General features: G+C 38.1%; 1 protein-coding gene across 1 annotated transcript; it reads right to left on the bottom strand.

The window, feature by feature from the left end:
* BCO1 (beta-carotene oxygenase 1) lies at positions 1–17,962 on the bottom strand. The gene is made up of 11 exons (XM_005432354.4): positions 17,805–17,962; positions 13,947–14,075; positions 12,434–12,563; positions 10,848–10,995; positions 9,835–9,982; positions 8,532–8,752; positions 7,456–7,710; positions 6,188–6,290; positions 5,305–5,399; positions 3,047–3,158; positions 1–2,391 (listed from the first exon to the last, which is right to left on the bottom strand). Exons 1-11 carry the CDS (start codon positions 17,866–17,868, stop codon positions 2,219–2,221), a joined length of 1,578 nt encoding a protein of 525 aa, XP_005432411.1. The 5' UTR covers positions 17,869–17,962; the 3' UTR covers positions 1–2,218.
* Between the last annotated feature and the right edge of the window lie 3,636 nt (positions 17,963–21,598).

The following is a 21,598-nucleotide window of genomic DNA, read 5'->3' as shown; positions in this document are numbered from 1 at the left end:
ACAACTTCTTAGAATTTACTTTCTGCAGTATACATGAACACAAATAACACGTGTGCTTTCTTGGACTGCAGATAACAAATCCGATTGTTTTTTGTGATGAATATTCCCCTATCATATCATCTCTGCCAGTAAGAATTAGCTCCTCAGAAGTCCAGTAACACCTGTATCCAAACTCGTGATCACCTGAAAACATAACACTATGAATTCTACAGAAGAAATTCTGGAGACAAACTCGTAAAAAGAGATCTATAATAATCGTTATACTTTTGATTCATTACCACCTTGCAATTCCAGAAATATTTGTGGAGACTTGTTAAATCCAAACTTTTTCAGATTAAAAGAAACAACTCCACAGTTGGTGTCCTTTGCCAGCATCAGAAGTCAGTTATCTATTCCAGCACTGATTCCATATTACTTACGAAAATGGAATTAAATTTCTTCTTTAGAAGATAATTTTATTTAAAATAGTAGTGGCAATATGTCTTGAAAACACAAAAGATTACAGTTTCTGCAGACACACTTACTGGAATGGTTATTTCTATTTTATGGAATACCTAAAAGTTTTAATGCTCCAAACCGCATATTTTAACTATAGATCTGACCACAGTAACTTTTTTTACATTAGAAGTAGCCTGTACAGAAATAAGCCTGTATATTATAAACTGTAAAGGCTTAAGCAGAGGAAGGGAGGTATAGTTGTTACAGAGCAAACAAGAATGGGGGATGATGTTGGTTCAATTCCTGCTCTGCCATAAACATCTTGTGTAATCACGAACAAGTCACCAAAGCCCTGATGTGATGAGGAGATAGTAAATGACAATGATTCCATTCTGTTTCCTACCTGTAAAACACAGTGAGCAGCAGAGACACTGTAAGAGTGGGTGTACAGAAGAGTGAGAAATACCTGAGTAGTGTGGTGATTGCATACAGAGCAGGTAAGCACCTAAAATGGATGGAAATACACCTAGTTTTCTCCATGAGTAAAATTGCCTCCACCTGTAAAGCTAGCCGCAATAGGAACATACAATTAAAAGGAAAAAAAGCTCTCATTTAAAGAAAAATCAATGGCCCAAATCAGAAAACAGGAATACAGTCAGGGGATTAGGAGATGCCTTTCCTATAACAAAAACCAGCCACGGTATACTTGGCATTTGAACGCTATGTTGAAACACGCTTTTTAATTGTGACTGTGAATGAGAGTTTGGTGTTTTTATTGGGAAGCATCTGTTACAGGCAACGATAAACCTGTGTCAGAATATGGATGCTCCTAAGCAGGCAATAAAGCAAATGCTTAGCTATAGCAACACGAGCTTGTAGTTCAGATGAGGTCTAACTTAAGCCTTTCATTCCTTTACTTAAACAGCTTGTTGAATATGTATCTGCGTTCTGCTAGAAATACACTGTTCTTATTCATATACATGCTGTTATTAACAGACACTATTAGCAATATTAATAAATACATTTCTGTTTATCTTTTACACAATTTAATAATCTAATTACCTGAAATGTCATGTCAGATACTCTTCTCAAGGAAAACTGATTTAAATACCAAGTGCTTAAGATTGAATAGCACTGAAGTATAATTGAATGCTACATAAACCCACATATTCTATTTCAAGTTACTTGTTTTTGTCAACATAAAAGGGAAAAATACACCCTGAAGTTACTAGCAAAGCAGGGCTTTTTAGGTTCTAAATTAGAAAGTCGTAGCACCTCAGTGTAATACTTTGGTTACAGCAGAGTTTAAGAAATCAAGCACCAAGAAAATGCATTGCCATGAATTATCAGCATCATAGCAGGCAGTTTAACGTGAGGGTTCCTGGCAGGAGACAACTTTCATCATGAATTGCAGCCTTGAAACAGTCTGTGAAAGTTACATGAGCTGCAGACACATGTGACTCATACCATACATCACCCTATAAATACAGTACTTCATTTGCTCAGAAAGCTATATTCTACTCAAATAAAACATTTCTTGTTACCTTTGTCTCCTATTCCCTGCCCCACGGGTTGTATACAACATTAGCATTCAATACCAATCTTTTGTTATTTGTAATAAAAGTTACTTTTATCTCTTTGAAGAGATTATATATGGTTATTGAAGGCATTACATTTAGTCATTTCTTTTCATAAGGCAAGGCTGTTCCTGAATGATATCCCACACTAACCCACAACCACAGAAGGTTGTCTCAGTCTGTGTAACAGGATGAATAGCATTTTACTCAGTCTCAGTCTTCAAATCTTTCTGTGGTATAAACATTCCATGCAGGTCCAGATGCATTTCTACATCAATTATGGCTCGGCCCAATTCTCTGAATGTCTTAGCATCCAAGACAAGCAGGAAGGGTGCTTTCTTTGGATCAGACACCACAACACAGGTCAGAACAACACCTGTGACATACAAATGAAGAATTAGAAGCACATACTAGTTACACCAAGCAGAAGAGATCACACTGTCAGGAAACAATTCTTGTCGCCTAAGAATTTTAGGACACAAACTAAAAGTGCTTACTAGATCAGGAAGTTTACTGAGAGTGCTAAAGAACTAATGAATGCTTCTCTTCTGCGCTTTTTTGTGGTCGGCCTGCAGTTCATTGGGAAGGAAAAAAGCAAACCCACACCAGATTGTGGGCCTGGCAGTTTTGGGACTCATGATTTCAACTATTTGCCATTTGCCTTTGGGAAGAGTCACCTGAGAACAGAACTGGATTGAGACTACAGGGAGACTTGTGGTGCCACTTCACGTTCTCATCTGTAACAACACTGACTTCCCATAGCTTCAGCTGCTCCAAACTATTGAAAAACCCAGCTCCATGTGGCTCTCTGGAAAGTCCTAAGCATTGATTTTATTGTTTATGGCCACACAAGCTGATTTTGGCCTATTGTTGCTTTGGGGCTTTGTCTGCAGGAGAAAAACAGCTGGTTCTAATTTTAATCTCACAGTCGAAGCATCAACCCAGCTTTCTTGACAAAGAACAATGAAACTTGCAAGATTTGAAGCAAAACTCATGTAATCCCAACTTTCAGAATGTTGTTATTATCTTACCATCATCTTCTTCTCTTGCATCAGGGCTGGGAACAAAAATGGGCTCAGATGGCCAGCAGTGGTTCTCTCCCCAGTGAAGCATTTCCTTTGTCTGGGTATTAAGTTTTACAATCTAAATTGTTGTGACCAGAAAAGAAAAATGTCAGTGACCCAGACAGTGGTTTTTCTTCCAAAAGTACAACATGAACTGACTGCCGGCATGGGGGACCGATGCTAAGAGCTAAGGAGCAACAAGGCATATGTCATCACAAGAAGGAAACACCTGCTCAGCTTTGGAGTCACGCTTAGTGGCTGCATAATCACAGAGTGTTCTTTTCATTTCATTGCATTAGATTACAATTGCACCTTTCATTTAATGGACTTTAAGTGTTTTACAAACACTAACAGATCATGAGAGAACCTTCACTATAAATAATGCCCTCACTATAGAGAGGAAGAGTCCAAAGCCTAGAACATTTAAGTGACTCGTGCCAAATCACTGCAATTCTGTAATAAAGCAGGAAACAGGATTTAAACCTTCTGTTTTCTAATCCTGTGAATTATTTTCCTTTTATTGTGACCTCAATATTTCTCAAGGCCTTCTATTGTTAAGTAGGTAATATATGCCAGAACAAAGGCTATTAATAGTGATGTGTAAAGATTAAACCAATGGGGCAAGAATTCCATGCAGACACTGGTATTTACTGAAGGAACAGAGTACAGATTTTCATCTCATTAATGGGTCAAGTGCCTGGCCAAACCAATTACCAGTGGGGATGTATGGCATTTTCAGTTCAATTCTGTTAAGGCCTTTTCTCTACCCATACCGATGCAGTCATATTCTTTTCCCTTTTGACCTTTAGTCAAAAAGTATGTTTACACAAAAATGAAACTATCCAAATTAGCAGATGACTTGGAATAATTCTCCTTTCTAACCAATCTGACTGCAGTTTTACTGACAGACTTTACCTAAGGATTATACATGACTGTTGTTGTGCCTGCATTCATTAAAGAGCAAGTGATGTGAAAGAAAAATCTTGTAACAGCATTTTTTATTATATTTAAGTCAAGCAGGGATTATCTGCACTGGAAATCACAAACGTGCAGATTTGTTTGAGCTACTGTCAGATGTGCTGCAATAAATTTTCTTGCATCATGCAGAAATCCAGCTTTATTTTGTAATCAGCGGTGATAATTATATACAAGAAACAACAGTGAACTTTATTTGTCATGGAGCAAGAATTATAAAGAGTGAGCTTGTCTGTACAATACTCTTACCTTTAACTATTAATACTTTTCATCTTCATCTACTTGTGCTCTAGGCTGTCTCCTGAAAAGCTGGCATCATGCATACAGAAATGAAGCATTTGCTACCCTCTAATATAGAACTAGCTAGCAAAAGATAGAAGCTTTCTGAAAAACTATGTATTGTTTTAGTATTTTTAATTGATTAGATACTATTGCAGTAACTTTTTTTTTTAAGTTAGGTTTCCCAAAGGGAAAAAATATTACAGATGTATGTCTGTCTAGTACTTCTTTTTCGTACTCTCTCCCTTGTAGCTTTTGGCATGTTATGGAAGTTCAGCCCAATTTAGCAGAAAAGTGAGAGTCTCGGTAACTATTGTGTTCAAGAGACTTTGTGGAAGTACAAAGCTGGCTAAAGAAGCCTGAGTTTATTAATACTTTAGGAGGGAAACGGTACAACACGAGCTGACCCTTATAAGAATTTAGTCATTTCATGTTTCTTTGCATGGGAATGACCCACCAATGAGAAAAGTTTTGACAGAAACACATACACTCTTGAATACTCAAGAATCCAATCTCAAGTCACATCTGCAAGAAAGCATTTGTGCGGCTGCCTATGGAACTACATGGTTTTTAACAGCTGATAATAATGTTCCAGATTTTCAACTAGTAAAATGAAGATACATTGTTCCCAGAGTTCATCCCAGTGAGGCTGTATTAACCCTACAAGTAAGTTAACATACATGTCCAACTTTTCATCTCCCTGCTTTCAGGTGCTGAAGTTCATGAGCATAGTACCCAACTGCAGTGTCATCATTTAGAAGCTTTAACTTGATGGGGGGGGGGGGGGGGGGGGGGAGGGAAAGAGAGAGTTCCATTTCTGGCCTCAGAACCACACACTTTGAATTTGCATGTATGAATCAGATTAGGCTATATTGTGGGCCAGACTGCTGAAGCATGGTCTACATGTAACTGCTTAAATTTGATTTGTGTTCTAAAAACATAGTTTCTGACTTTGTAAATGTTAATCATACCTTTGTAGGAACTGGACTCCACTGGACTTCCGTTGCAAAGACATACTTGTAGGTTTTGCCATTATAGTCATAGTTGATGCGAGGCAGTTCTATTCCTGGGTAAAAATAAAGTTCAAGACATACTAACGAGAAAAGAAAAATAATTCAATGTACATTTTCATTTGCCAGTCTTCAGGAAGTTTTTCCTTGTGGAAAAACCTTGACAGTATTTAAAACAGGTGTGGCATAGATTTTGTATGTCTGAATTTCTTAAAAGCTGAAGATAGATATTAACACAACATAATTAAGCCACATAAACATAATTTTTTTGTTTGTTTTTTTCATTCTTTGTAAATACATGAGTTATAAAACATATGAGCTACAATTGGAGGCTACCATTCTAAGAAATTACTTTCATTTCAGATAAATACCTGTCCTTTACATATTCCTGTTACTATCCCCTGAAAGTTTAAAAATCCACTTTCAAACACAATCTTTATAAAACACAGCAATAACTGAAGTTATGATGTAGAACAGACCTATTGAACTAAAATTACTCTTATAACAGGTAGATTTGCAAGCCATATTAATAGTTGTAAGATCAGACTAGGGATCGTATTTTAATATAAAACTGATGTAACTTTGGACATTTAAAGGATTTCACTCTTGATAAATATATATCTGAGGGGTTCAGGGTCATATACTACTGGATAGACCCAGAGGAGGGATGTAAAGAAGAGAAAGAAATTGTCAGTATCTACACTAAATTCATTAATTAATATAGTTCCATTTCTCTTCGCTTTATAAAGATTTTACATATATGAACAGCTATTCAGCATATTAGAATGCATCTATGTGTGCATAAGAGAATATATTTGAGATTTGTACAATGGATATGTCTCACCTTCACATAGTATTTCAGGTTGGCAATAGATGCTGCCATCTTTCTCTTTTACAGCAGTTGCGGTTGATGGAAGTGTGACTAAATTAGAACCTACTTCAGCATCCTGAAAGAGACATATGCTGAAAAAATAATTTGTCTCTAAGAAAATGCTTCTAATTTAGAACTTTCATCAGGTTTGATATTAATATAGACAGTATTGGGATCAAACAAATAGTCCAGCTTCAGGAAGTTCCTTCTTATTGCATTTATCTTGTAATAGATTCTGACCTTTTCATTAGAAATCTTGCTATACTGAGGGGATTTTAATATAACACAGAGTAATCATTTTGAATCACACCAAACCTTTAGAAAAGTTTAGATAGACATGTCTATATGTTCCAGAAGCACAATAAATGGATTACATATTTTGTGTATTGAATTAATGAAGATGGGTTTCAAGGAATTAGGTATCAAATTCCCACGAAAAGTCACCGAGGTTAGATTTTTGCACCTGCTATAAATCAAGTGCAAAAACAAGTGTAATGCACTCTTGTTTTTAATATGCTACTGCCCAATTCTTCAGATTTCAGGATAGTTTGGCTAGCTGGTGTGATCCAACACATCCTTTGTTATTGCTGCAAAACTCGAGACATGAACAAAGCAGTGCCATTCTAGGAGGTAGAAAGAAAAAGTAGTATCCATTCCAAACGTATCAGGCAGAAACCTACCCAAGTTGCTGTGCAGTACAAAATCTTCCCTGCAAACAATGATGTAAAACAATGTTTTAAATTAAACTGAAAATATTTCCTCTTCCTGGTAAATCTCACACTTAAATGAAATCTTCTAATTTTAATAAAACCATTGCAATAGTTGGGAGCATGTGTGTATTATCTACAAGCTTTCAGTAAAGTGGAAAAAACAGATTGTGCAAAACCTCATGTGCATGCCCTTCCAGCCAACAGCCAAGTTTACATATCTGCTCATATTTGATAGCCTTTTACAAATCATCTCACTGGGAAGGAAGTTACATACACTCAATAGCTCTGTTCTCCATAACGGATGGTATCAGAACCGAGATCCATGTAACTGTACGTCCAGCTGCTCATTGCCATTTCTCACAATATGTACACAGAACAAAACTCCTGCACACTTTCTGTATATGCTATTTTTAAAGAATCAGAAATTTGCACATAAGGGCTGGTAACTAATAATTCGCCCATTATTCACACACACTGATGTATTTAAAATGACTGATCAAAGAACAGGTTAAAAAGCCATTTTCTTTCTACCTTATTGTACTGCAGAGGAACAACAAATCGTTTGCAGGTTGGCATGGAGGTAAGCTTGTTCTCTTCAAAGACTTCAGTCAGTTTTTTTAAATAGAACATCTCATATAAGCTGTTGTCTGTATAGGCAATAAGATCAAAAATAATGTGGCCATCCTCTTCATAGGCATTTATATGGTGAAAAAACACCATAGCGTCACTATAAAACTTGGTGGATACTTCTTTTTTAGTCTTCTTGTCTACAAAGTGAAACCAAGTCTGAAAGACAGGAAACATTGTTTAAAACCATTAATGATCAGCAAATAGTTATTTAGGAAACTGTTTTCTAACGGCAGCCATCAACATTCTAATGTATTGTCTGTTTCTACTGAAGCATATTAAGAACTCAGGATTTGCTGCTAGGAGACAAGAGATTCCGACCTAAAGACCACAAAATGCAAGAGTAAAATGAGTGTGGAAGTGCTTTAAACTCATTTTACTGCTGTAAATTACTATTTGGGCTAGGCTGAGGGCTGAAGTTTTCCTGTAAAACCTGGAAAATCCCCTGCTCTATTTTTAAGTTAAACAAATCTGCCTTAGTCCAGAGGCTCTGTGCAGTGCTGTACTGGTGCCCTCTGCCCCAGCATGCCCCACTTATTGATGGCCAAAGCATGTGGAAATAAGGTCCTCAGAAAACAGGTTTTTTCCTCATTTGCCACAGTGAAAGACTCTCCTTTTGTTGGCCGTTTGGCTCTCCTGTCTGATGCAATGGATAGAGTAGATCTCTTCCACAATACACAGCAACTATACGTGTCTGAGACACTAGTTGGTTTTGAATTTCTCTGCTAGCACACAGAATTTCTAACAATGCCAAACTACTGTCTTTCTCAAGCACTTCAGCATCAGATATTTGTTTGTGACATTTCTGGAGATGGGAGATAGTATCCAAAAAAATACAACTTCTAAAAAAAATGCTCAACATGAAAGTCAAGGGTTAAAAAAAAGAGGGATTACTGAAATTAATGAACTAGATGAAAAACAGAACTGTGAAAGAGATCAGTGGCCTGTCTGATTCCATTGCTTAGCATTGGGAAAAATACCTTATCCTCCTTATGATAGGAAAGGCAGGAAGCCCAGTTCACACCTCGGATGTAAGCAGTTGCCATTTTGACAATATCCAGTTTGAATGGCTGCTCCACGAAGATAATGTAATTTTCTGTGATTCCAAAGCTATGGTAGTAGCTTGGGTGGAGCAGAGAGCGAGAAGGGATGGAGCATACCACTTCTAGATGCTTAAAACAAGATTTCTTCTTTTCTTTTTCTGAGTATAAATGATAAAAAAAGAAAATTATATTTATAATAAATTCCTATCCAATCTTGTGCTTCAACTTCTGCCATGTATGAAGTAGGGAAGAACAGGTTCCTCTCAGTTTTATTTGCAATTTCAGTTAAGAAGGTGGTTAGTTTACTCCTGCAGAATTAACATAGGAGTTTGCATCTGAGTGAAGGAATGTAGTAATACCACAATGCTGGATCGATTTAGACAGAGCCCTCTCATCTTAGCATTTGATTCCACTGGTTACTGTCTTCACAAGTTCCAGCATAGAGGAGAAAGACGTTCAATTAAATCAGCAGCTTTACTGGGGGATTGAAATGACCCCATGTTTTTGAAATTCTAAGCAGAAGTTCCTTTTTGATCTATACTGACTTTGAGCCCCAGCTAGAAATTTCAAACTTGTCTTTCAGCTGTGGAAGGCCTCTTAATTGTTCAGCCAAGGCACAGACTTTCAATCACATTAGCAGCTAATTTTAAACAACAACGCACACACCAAAGGGTTGTCTTAAAGGAAAAAGAGCAAGTGATTTGCTCTGTGAACAGTATTTCAGCAGGGTCTAGGGTAGGCCAGGTTAGAGAGGAATTAACTCTATATTAGGTACTATTTTGCATTATGCTTCCCTATAATGACAGTATCAGCATTTTAAGAGCATTTTCATTTATGAAGAAAATCAAAATTTACAACTTCAATTTATATATATTGACCTATAGATAAAATTGTTTCTGTTCATCCTCCTTCTATGCATCACAATACAGGGAATGGAAATTCTTCTAAAAGAGTTAGTTGACTCTAGTAATATTCAAAATAGAATTCTTATAAAAGCAAATTCTTATAAAAGCAATGTTCTTCACACTAAAATACCCTGTTTACACCATATTCAAGATGAACCTTTGTAATAGCATATACCCAGACAGGCTAAGCTGTTAACATTAAGTTCACAATAAATTAAAATTAAGAAAATTAACATCACTGGTTTCTAGAAGAGCTGTGTCACAACCCCTTAACGTCAGAAGAAAAGAAAATGCTGACAGGTTTCTAGAAAATATTGATAAAAGACAGATCTTACCTGGCACAGAGGGAGGAATCTTAAACATAATGTATTTTGTCCTCCCTTTATCAACTATTGAAGTACCCATGTTGAGAACATTTCCAGCACTGTCGTAGTGTGGGTGAGAAGTTGCCACATTTACAGCTACATACTTGCTGTAGTCAACCTGGAAAATGATACAACAGGAGATTTTAGAGATGCATAAGAGAATTAAAATCGGTCTCAGTTAACACCACAAATCCACCAGCTTTTTAGCACTGGCAGCCTTTTATTGGTACCCCATTTTCAAAAGTCCTCGAAATGTAAACAATTAAGTCAAATGACTTCTTATATAAGTACTCAAATGATTTCCCAATTCAACAAATTACGGAATCTGAATTACCTTCACTTCTCCCTTGCAGCCACGTAACACAACAGGAGGATTGGCTAAAGAAGTTATTCTGCAAATGCCCACTTCATCCTGAAAGCAGCTTATTTAACAGGGCTATGAGTCTAGCAATCTTCTGGAGCAAAAATATTTCTATTTTATTTAAAGCTTGGGAATTGCACTCAAACTGTACTGCACGTCAGAAAAAAATCTCAATTGTATATTTTAACATGACAACTTTTCATTTTAATAATTACCCAATATCTTGCATAAGGTACTTGAAAAGCAGTCATATAACTGACCTGCTGAATTGTTAATTATGTAAATCATTTGATAACTACAGATGCATAATAATGGAAATAATCCAAAATAATCTCCTAAGCATGATATGTGGTATTATTCCTGAAACCTGATTACGTACAAGTGAAATTGCTCAAAGAACAGCTTCTCCCAAACTACCTGGGATTTAATTTTGCACTCACGAGTTCTTAAAAGATATGGTATCTTCACAATTTCCCTTTGTGATTTCAAAAGTAAGGGAATAGTAGAAGGGAAGTGTCTTTCCAGTTTTGTGTCCTGCACATGTTAAAGGATCCTTATGAGTCAGCCCGAAACTTTATTCGTTAGCAGAAGAGGAACCAGAATGACAGACAGTCATTTATACCTTCTCTAATGTCTCCAGAGTCTGCGGGTTAATTTTCCTGATGAAGTTAGTCTCACTGGTAGCATAAAAGTCATCCCCAGTTTTCATAATGTTGATCAGGCAGTTGTCTGTGAACTCAGGAATGGTGTGAGACAAGTATGAGAACGCCCTGTACGGAGGGAAATTTCATATTGGTTCATTGAAGCAGCAGCAGCAGCTGTACTAGCCTGTACCCCGCGCAAAGCAGAAGGCACCCCAGCAGCACAGGCTGTGCACAGCAGCAGGGGCATGGAGCTGGCTCTGTCCCTCCCCTGCAGTGCCCTTGTCTCGGTGGAAAGGGGGGAAAAGCAGAGGAGATGGACTTCTCCAATGCCCTTGTCCTGGGCAAGGGTTAAGGACATGCATGCAACTTGTTTTTCCACACACAAATGGGCACCCAGGTCCAGTCCTCCTGTCAGCTGTAACATAGCACTCGTTTATCAGGATGGGCTAATTACTCTCCTGTGCATACCTTGTGAAAATTTGGCCTATGCCTTCATAAAATAGATTCATATACTCCCTGATGGAATACCTTTAATCCTGGTATTATCCTGTACCACAACTCTGATTTCAACAGCTTCACACATGGGCTTGACAGCTTTCCTTAATACAGGATTTTATCATATTCACTTGAAGACAAGACAAAGCTCCTTATATCCCTTTTGAACTTAAATGCCAGCATTACCCTATCACTGCTGAAAGAGGGAAGAAAAGCATCTTATCTCAGGGTAACAACGCAGAGCATATAAACTGTTTTGCAATAAGTATTCATGCACATGCTCTTACCAAGTATCAAATTCAAGGTCATTAGAGGTAGTTCAGCAAGGGAGAAGAGATCAGTGAGCTACTTGCATTCGTTAGGGAATACCCACAGCCAATGTTACAGGACAGGTGATAACACAATGGCTGATGCCTTGTCTCTCATATGCAGCCTATCATCCTTCCTAATGGTACACAAGCAGCTATTGCAGTCATCCCAACTGGTTCTGATTTTGAACATAAGATTAGCCCAGCCCTATGGGTGTAGTCCTTCAAAGTACTGCACCGGACTCAAGAAGCAACTGAAGTTTTTTGTCACTTTCTTTTTTTTTTTGTAAAAACGACCTTAAATTCAGAAGTTTTTCCTTTTTTTTTCTTTTTCTTTTTTTCTCCATGCTTTTTTCCTTTTTGTTGAATAGACTTTGCATAAATTCCTTCTCCATCTCTTAATCTTTTCCTTTCTTGCTGCTTCTCCCCTTATAGGGTATCATTTTTACAAACTTCTGTGAAACACTTGAAAAAGAAAATACTGCTTTTTCAAAATTACAACAAAATTTACTTCCAATAGTGTATAAAACAGCCAATATTGTTCATAAAATGAATTTAAAATATTTGCCTTAGAATAATCCATATTACAATAGTACATAGTACAATGCTGGATATATCTCTTGGTATTTTCAACATTTAGCAATTGTAAATTTACAAAAGAAAGTTTGTATTTGTAAATATGGGTCAGGAGTACACAGAAAGCTATCTGTGCTGGAGAGAGAAGTAGATAGAAGAATCCTGTTGGAAAATGCGCTGCTTACTTGGAAAATATGTTTTTGCATGGATCTGGATAAGCCATCGTTCCAAACTCAGACACCACAATTCGGTTTGCTTCTATGTTGCAGTTGTACGTGTCACTTTGGAGATACTTACTTCTGTAGTAAACTTCACCTGTCAAAGGCCAAACAGGTTTCAGACACAATTCATACGGAGTTCTTTAGAAAATTAGCACAGGTAAAGTCAGAGAAAGTTTCTCAAGCAGTTGTCCTTTTGCTAAGGGAAGTTTGCAATGAAATGGCCAGTGCCCCTAACTCCCTGTTCTGGAAGGCTTTTCCAGCTCGCTTAAGGAACCCAGGACTGTTCTTGTGGCTGCTGAGATTGGTAACGATTTGTCTAGCTTCCGCGACTCCCAATACATTTGGACAATACTGGGGGACTGGGGAGAGAAATGGAGGGATTTGGATAAGCTATTCCAGTAAACCAAAACAACCTGTGTAAAAATGATTAATTGACCCTCAATGTATGGGTGGTGATAAATCACTTGTATTGGCAAAATTTAGTTATGAGAAAGTAACAAATGGCTTGAAGGAATCAATGTCTACCCTAAACAATTTAATAGACCACTCTACTTGAACTAACTGAGCTCTGTTTGCTTTGGGTAAGTGAAATATACTAACAATTTAAAAAACACTGGTCATTTCTTTATAGGTTATTTTGTTAAGGATGCAGAGCTGGACAGGGAAGGAGATCCTGCTGTTGCATTAAATGCCTCCAATCACAGAAACGGAAACTAAAAAGCAAATATTAGGAATGGAGGATGACAGGAGTAAACCCCAGTTCTTTTACAGATCTAGGTATAAAACATCCTACCTCACACTGTAAAACAGCTGAATGGATAAAAAATACTTTAACTGAAAGCAAAAAATGAAGTTGTTTAGGATTGAGGAGCTGCCTGTTTCCCCTCCATAAGGATGACAAGTAGGAGGACTGCTTGTAGGGGTGTCAAGTACACGTAAGTGAGGTTTGAGTTGTGAAGTGACACAGTGGCCCAGTTTCTCTCCTGGCAGCTGTTATAGCTGCAACCAAATCCCAAAAAGGGAATGTTAGCCTCCCCTGAAACTAGGTTGCTCATCCACAACAGAAAAGCCTCCGGATATTAGATATTACAGTACTTTTGGCTGATCCAGTTTGAAACAACAGAGGTTTTCTTGCTTTGGGTGGAAGGCAAAGGCTGCCCTGCGGAGACCTGTGCAGAGCTGGCTGCAGGCTGTCCCGCAGTGCAGACAATATTGAACTTTGGCACTCGAGAGAAAAATGACAAACATAATCTCTTTCTGATAACAGCCCTGCAGAGATACTCCTGCTGCTGCTGTGGAGAGTGAGGTGTGAGTCTATGTTTGCCGAGACTTTCCCCAAAGCACTCACACCTCACCACATATGCCACTCTGCGGACAAAACCTGCAACTTTCTAACACTAACCAAACTCTAAACAGAATTAGCAGCATAAGGCACCAAGATTCAGGTTGTTGAGCTTTTTTCAATCTGATAACTTACCATTTTTAAATGTAAAGCTATGCAGCAGAGCCAAGCCATCAAACCAGTGGTTATACGTAGTGTCCCCTATAGTGTGCATCCCTGGGCCATTTCGGAGCAATATCCCTTGCAGCCAGGTGGGCACCTCACCTACAAGCAAAAAGGAGATACCAGTACCCATCCATTTAGGTAAGGGGCACGTTACAGGATAATTTTCCTAAGGGCATAGGCTTCATAGAGGCAGACACACTATGGGTGTGTAGAGCTCTGTAATAGCATATAATTATGTCGGAGTTTGGGTTAACTGAAATACTGTCTGCTCAAAAATGTGGCACTAGTAATATCCTGTATGAATATTGCTATGTGAGATTACTATAAGAAGATGAGATTGCTGGAATGTAATTTGCTAAATATCAGCAAGTAAAGAAAGCTGGACCTTTCTTTCTTGCACTCAGATTTTAAAGTGATATATTTAAACCCTTTTACTCATGCCAGGAAAAGCTAGAGCTTATCAGAAAAAAAACATATTTTATAGATTATATGACTTGCATTGGCCTTCAGTATATCCATTTAAACTTCGGACTAAATGAATTCCAGTAAAAATTTCATTTATTAAATTACACAGCATAATGTAGTGTCATTTTGGGAGTGCTTTTGTGACACTAGTCATAATGTTGGTGTTTTGAACACAAATAAAGGCTAGGAATATTATACTGAAAATATATACGTAAGTACTGTTGAGGTTTGAATAAGAAATGTTCCTCATCAAATCCCTGCAAGAAATACATTACCTACCATTTGACACACAGAATAATAACAATTAAAGAATGTCGTTTGGGTTAAAGAGCTGAACAAAAGCCTATCAGATAATAAATTAAAGGCTTCACTTGCTTCTGTGTGTGTATGCTTCCTGAGGGAACATTTAAAACCACATACCACTTTTCCACACAATTCCTACGCTGAACATTGTCTCTGCATAAAAAGCTATTCACAGCATTTAGTTCTCCTTATCATTTAATTTGTGAACCCTATGTTGAATATATTGACACACTTTCTTATTAATACTCCCTCTATAACAGATAGAAGTGTCCTCCTATGGAAATACTCATTTTTGTCAAAGCTGATGTAGTTGCAGAGAGGTAACGGTTGTTTTGCTGTAAGACTTTCTGAGATCCTAAAGGGACTTTGGCCACTCTCTCTGAGACCATTTCCTGAATTTTCATCTTTTTAGGTAAGGGAGACAAGGATGTTTGCCATTTCTTCAAACAAATGACATAAAGGACACAAGGAAAAACCGTTCAAATGCAAAGGAAGGATATGGAGGAAATGTCAGCTTTACTGAAAATGTATTCTCAGTCAGGCTAACCAAATAATATTGTATGCCACATAGGGTTACAGTTCTGGAATACATGAGGAAGATTAAAAATTTTGACACAATGGATGTACTTTCATTGTCATTGCTAGTATTATTATTACTATTATTATGTTCTAGAAGAGCCTTGAAAATCAAACCTTGCCTTTCTAATACAAGAAGTTCCAATGCAGTGATTCCAGTACTTTTTTGTATAAGATGAACAAGGATTAACCTTTAATACAGATAATTCCATGAAACTCAAGCAACTAAGAACAGTTAGTGAGAAGACAGGAAACCACAAGTTAGCAAAAGAAAAGAATCCTTCAGAGACAATAGGATTAGGATCTTTAAAAAGTATATATTCAAAATAGATACAGAATTTTTGTTTGGCTGACTACTGAACATTAATTGCTCAACAAGTTTAGTCTGCTTATATGCCTAAAATATAAGTGTTTCTGTTCTTGCCACTTCCCTTTCCACAGTTTTCTGTTATTTGGCAATAGAAGACGGTAGGCTCTGCTATTTCTCCAATACTACGGGTGACTGCAGTGTAACGAGTGTGCTTTTCTGTGCTTCTACCCTCCTACCAATGCCGCTCATGATTGTAAATCTGTGCAAAGAGCATGGGCTGCAATAAACCTTTTGCTGACACTGAGTTGGGGCTGACTGCACGTGGGCTTGCTGCAACCAGTCCTTCTTTCCCTGCAGTGCAAATGTAATATTTCTGCTGCATATGAGGTTTTGTGAGATTTTGACCCAGTAAAACTATTTTCTACTTTGGGGCCCATCATCCAAGAAAAGCAACTCTTTCTGCAATTCAGTGAACATCTTGCAGCACCTAGGGCTAAAAATTTTGTTTAGAGATTATTACTCTATATCAGAATGCTCAAAAAGTTTCAGGCCAATAAAATAATTTCACTGGAAGAGATAAACAGAGGGGAAAGGGGATCTTCTTAAGGAACTGTGGACTTGATACAGCTTCTGAAACTCCTGGTGTAATTCAGTGTCGTTGCTGCCATGATTCCAGTATGAAAAGCATGGAGCAAAGTGTCATGTAGTGAGGTTTTCAGATGAAAATTCATCTTAGTGGGAACTAAGAATTTCTGTAAATCACACTGAGTACCAATCAGCATCCTAAAGTGCTTAAGTAGGTTTAAAAATCTGGACCTTGTATCTTTTTTGCTTCAGACTTTTATCTAAAGTGGAAATAATGGTACTTTTCCATACCACACGAAGACACAAAACTGGTACAGTTAAAATCTCTGAATATTTGGAAGTTTATTAACTAAGATAGCAACAGAGTCTTATACAACCACATGGCTGTACAGTGTTTAGAACATGGGTTACATTACAGTTGACATTAGAAGTATGGGGTGATATGTACAGTGCAGATATTGTGTAACACAGAGCCAAAATACTGGAAAAGCTCAGGGCTAGAAAAATATTTAAAGAGGTCAAGTTTCTCTTCAGTTTTCATAACTGGTAAATACTGAAACTTCATTACCAATGAAGGAATATTTTGTATACATAATTTTATTTACTGAAATATGCAGTCTTTGTTTAAATAAACCATGCCATAATACAGATCAGGTCTGATAAATGGTTTGTTTGGAAACAACTTCAAATGTTTCAATAATAACTTTTTACCTTGAGGAAAAAAAGTATTGAAAGGCATAAACTCACTGCAGATTATAACAAAGCACTTTTTCTGACCTGAAACAAAATCTTTTTCAATTCAGCCACCAAACTGAGCAACAACAACAAAGTAATGAAAGTTTTAATTGTTGGGGTTTTAACTGTGGTACTCGGGAAGTGACTTTAGAATTGGTATTAGATGCCTGTCATTTCTTGGGCTACATATTACAAACAATGCAGCACATATTTACTAATTAGGTGTTTTGAGCAACAGACCTCTCCTGTAGCTGTAGCAAAAAAACTCTGCTGTAAAGTTAAAAAACCCCAGTAAAAATAAGAGATTGATCAAGCGTTCATCCCTAGAGAGCCACTTCAAGCTACCTCACTGAAGGATATTCCGCTGTTTTTACTGGATTAACTTCTGAGACCTCTTTTTGACGGTATGCAGTGGCATCACTGCTGCTGCTTTTCTACTTAGAAATACTATTGTTGAAGAGCCCCAATGTTAGTGACGCTCTCCAGGAGGCAAGGAAGAGCATAAGCAGACAGAGGGAGGGTAGGAGAGGGTTACAGAGAGGAGAAACCGAAAGCCTGCGCAGAGCCATGGGGGAGGGGTTGTCACCAGATTAAATCCACCACCAACTTCAGTGAATCCTGTTCTAACGGACTTTTTTGAAAAGTGCACAGAAATGCCCAAGAAGTGAGAAAAATCCCACAGTCGAGGCACAAATGTTATTGGAGATCGGCCCTTTAAAGAAAATTCATTTATGCTTCTCCCTTTCCCAGTTTCGCTTTTCAGCGTTGTCTTGGGCAAACAAGTCTTCCAGTGTTTACGTATTTGAAAACACCAAAGTAACCGGACGTATTAGAACAGATTTTCTGTCACTTACCTTGCACCTCAGCTTTTATGGGCTCTGGATGTTCTTCTTTATTTCTACCAAATATCATATCCATCTTTCATGTAATAAACGGTTCCTGTGTTCTCCACCCCGCTGCTCCCGCAGCCCTAGTGGTCCCCTCCTGTCTGGGCTAAGAACAGCTCTTTCCTGTTACATATAAAGATAAGGTCAAAGTGCAATGCAGGCTAGTGGCTGGTGGTTTATAGATTGACAATTTGTAATAGCTGATCTTTAATCCCTAGCACATACACCATAATTCTTGCACATTCTCATTAACTCTTTCACTGATTCAAAGGAGAAGTAAGAAAAACATAACTCACCTCTTTGCTCCTTATGAGCCTATATGAAGCAGCCAGACATACTGCAGGAATGGGGTTGAAGGACTCTGAAACATCACCTTCAGCATTTCAGATAAAAGTTTAGACACTGCATAGGGGTGCTTGCCCCATTTGGCAGGTAGGGAGAGAAAAAGACAAGAAATACCTATCCACTGTTCTGAATTTGGCTCTTTGGGAATGACAAACATTTCAGAGCAGGGCGTCATCCTTTTCTTTCCATTCTGTGAAATTTAAAATGGGCTATTTTATTAATTAATGAAATACCATCACTGAACTGTCATGTGCTGTATTTCTTTATATACAAGCTGTTCCAGAGTGAACCCAGTGGCACATCTCTGAATTAAACATCTTTTCACAAATAATCACTCTAACATATTCTCCCATACATGACCTGAATTCACTCCATGAAAGTATGGCAGGAATCATTAAAAATAAGGGGTTTTTTTAACTTTGTGCTTTTGTTCCTAGATAAGGTACTTAACTGAGTTCAATGCTGTTAATTTTAAAATCCTCTGAGAAAAGAATTATTTCAATATAAAGCATGTGATTGCAGAGCAAATCATAGGCTCCACTGAACGTGAAGGATAAAGATTCTTTGCACAATTATATATTATGCAATTTCATATGAGGTTACCCTAAAATACATTTTTTTCAGCTAAATCGCCATTGTTCCCAAAATGTTTTAACATCACTTCTTAAGGCTGGCTGATCTTTTATAATTATACATAATTATTTTACATAAAACATTATTTGTGCTGTGGACTGCTCTGACACACTTTTTATACATTATTCCTCCCTTCCTAACCTATTGTCTGTTTGATGGCTTATCTTCACTTCACGAGATCAACAAGACGGCATGCCTTGTCCTCTGTGCAGTGTGCTGCCAGCTGGAGTTACAGCACAGAATTCCCTTCCACTCACAGTGCTTAAGAGAATAGGAAAAAGCTTTCTACAAATTCTTGTGCCTTGGACAAATTATAGTTTCAGTTTTCCTGTGGATAACAACAGTAACTCCACTGAAAAAGCCCTTCAGGATACCCAACAGAGAACAGGAGAATGATGAGTTTTGTTTCAAGAAAACTAAAGAAACACCCCACAGATTGTACTAACTTGATTTACATGAGGCACGGAGCCACAATAGCCTGATTCCTCACTGTTTCTCTTTTAGGGATGGACTGCAAATCCATCAGTCTCATACAATCAGAGAATCCAGTAGTCACAACTGGACTTCCTCATTGATGAAGTTATTCAAGGGATGCACAGTGTACTTTTCCTGGTTTCAGCTGGAACAGAGTTAATTTCCTTCTTAGCAGCTGGTACAGTGCCGTGTTTGGGATTTGGTGTGAGAACAACGCTGACAGCAGCTGATGGCTTTGGTTGTTGCTGGGTGATGTTTATAGTAAGTGAAGGACTTTTCAGTTTCTTGGGCACGGGACGTTGGGAGGGGACACAGCCAGGAGAGCTGAACTGGCCAAAGGGCTGTTCCATACCATATGACGTCAAGCTGAGTATATACAAGCTGGGGGAAGGAGGAGGCAGGGGGGACGTTCGGCATTGGGGTGTCTGTCTTCCCAAGTCACCGTGACACGTGATGGAGCCCGGCTTTCCTGGGGGTGGCTGAGCACCTGCCTGCCCATGGGAAGCGGTGAATGAATTCCTTGTTTGGCTTCGCTTGCGTGCGTGGCTTTTGCTTTCCCTGTTAAGCTGTCTTCATCTCAACCCACGAGTTTTCTCACTCTTATTCCTCCAACCCTCTCCCCCATCCCACTGTGGGGGGAGTGAGTGAGTGAGTGGCTGCCTGGGACTTGGTCGCTGGCCAGGGCTAAACCACAACATACAGTCATGTTTTTAATACATATCACCAGAAAGACTAATTTGTTTATTTAAACAAAAATATAATGCAATTTTGTATTAAAACTCTTCAAGTGCTGAGGCGCAGAAATGGTAGCCTATATAACTCATACTAGTACCCAGCCAGACTGAACTTGATCATAATGCCCAAGCATTTAAATGCCCAAACATTTAAACACTAGACATTCAAACAAGTAAACAGCCACTACCCCCATAAACTTCCTCACTATAAGACTTTTATGACCTCATCTACACCTTTCAACATCCCAAGACTATTTACATGTTTAAATATTTATGTTATATGGTTCAGTAGTATGTTTTCGAGTGGGCAGAATGACAACGTGAAGGTTGGCATTCACTTGCATGACTGAAGGTATAGAAATGGTGTTACAGACATTTACAGTAACAGAAGTTAGTGGTGCTACACATTGTCCCACCTTTTAGCCTACTGTACACCTTTGGGAGAACATAAAAGGAAAGTATAAAGAACTGTTTTCTGGTTTTAATCAGGTGGCATCTGAGCGTAGAGTGCTGAACACAGAAGCAGTGCTCCTGAACAGACACTACTGGACCTCCAGTCTTCTCATTATGGGGATTGCGAAGCTGATCTCTTTTGTAAGTTTGTTGTCTCTACTGATAAGAGACATTAATAATGAAAACAACTTGTTACACAGCTTTTTTTCTCTCTGTTTTCATGTCCTGTAAGCTCAGAAACAGCTCATAACAAGCAAAAGAAAAATGTGTAAGAAAATGAAATGGCATAAACAAGAGGTGGAAGCTGGACTGCCTAAGAAAACTGGACAGTCTTATGCCTATGGAAATCTGGAGTGACTGCAGACACCAGTGGAATTGTGATGGCTGTAGATTCAGATCCAAGCAATTTTCTTTTTGTCCCTCTGTGCGTGGTAGGAAAAGTTCAGTTCATTTGTACCTACCACTTGATGTTTCACCCCAAGAAGGTACCTTTCACCCTCAGAACAGTATCTCTTAAGATATTAAGGCAACAGCACATCTAAATTGTGCCACTTAGTCGTGATCACAACAACACAAGGTGTCAGCAGATGCTTCAGCCAGTTCTGCTACTTTCTATGTGGATTCAAGGGTAACCCTAGCCATCAATAACCCTAGCTTGATTAAAGTTCTTATGGGGTGTATATCCTCTTCTTTCCAACAGTCAAAGTTCTGCTGTGGAAGGCAATAAAACATAGGAACTAGAGAAGAAAGAGGGAGGTATTGAGGCATCAACTGTGCGGCAGGTGAGGAAAGTCAAGCTACAAGCCCAAAGGCAATATTAGATGCTTCTGAAGGGACAGTTCCTAAGAGAAGATCCTCAAGGACTTATCTGGGCAATGTTTGTGCCAGAAGGTAACCATATACATCCCATAAACAGAAATTATGTCCAAACCAGCAACTCCTGAATGTATTCCTACTTATCTTTATCCTGACCCCATCACGTCAGGTATCAATGTCTAGTTTAATTATTGTACCCTGTAAAGATAAGAATTGTTTTCCCTGTGTTTCTAAACAAGATAACATCAAAATTGCAGCTTGGCAGGGCTCACTGGTAAGTTCACTGTGTTGCCACATGGAAAATTA

The sequence above is a fragment of the Falco cherrug genome, chromosome 14, assembly GCF_023634085.1.
Source record: "Falco cherrug isolate bFalChe1 chromosome 14, bFalChe1.pri, whole genome shotgun sequence".
Classification (NCBI taxonomy): Eukaryota; Metazoa; Chordata; class Aves; order Falconiformes; family Falconidae; genus Falco; species Falco cherrug.
The sequence above is the reverse complement of the archived record's forward strand: the minus strand, read 5'-3'. Positions and strand labels throughout refer to the sequence as shown.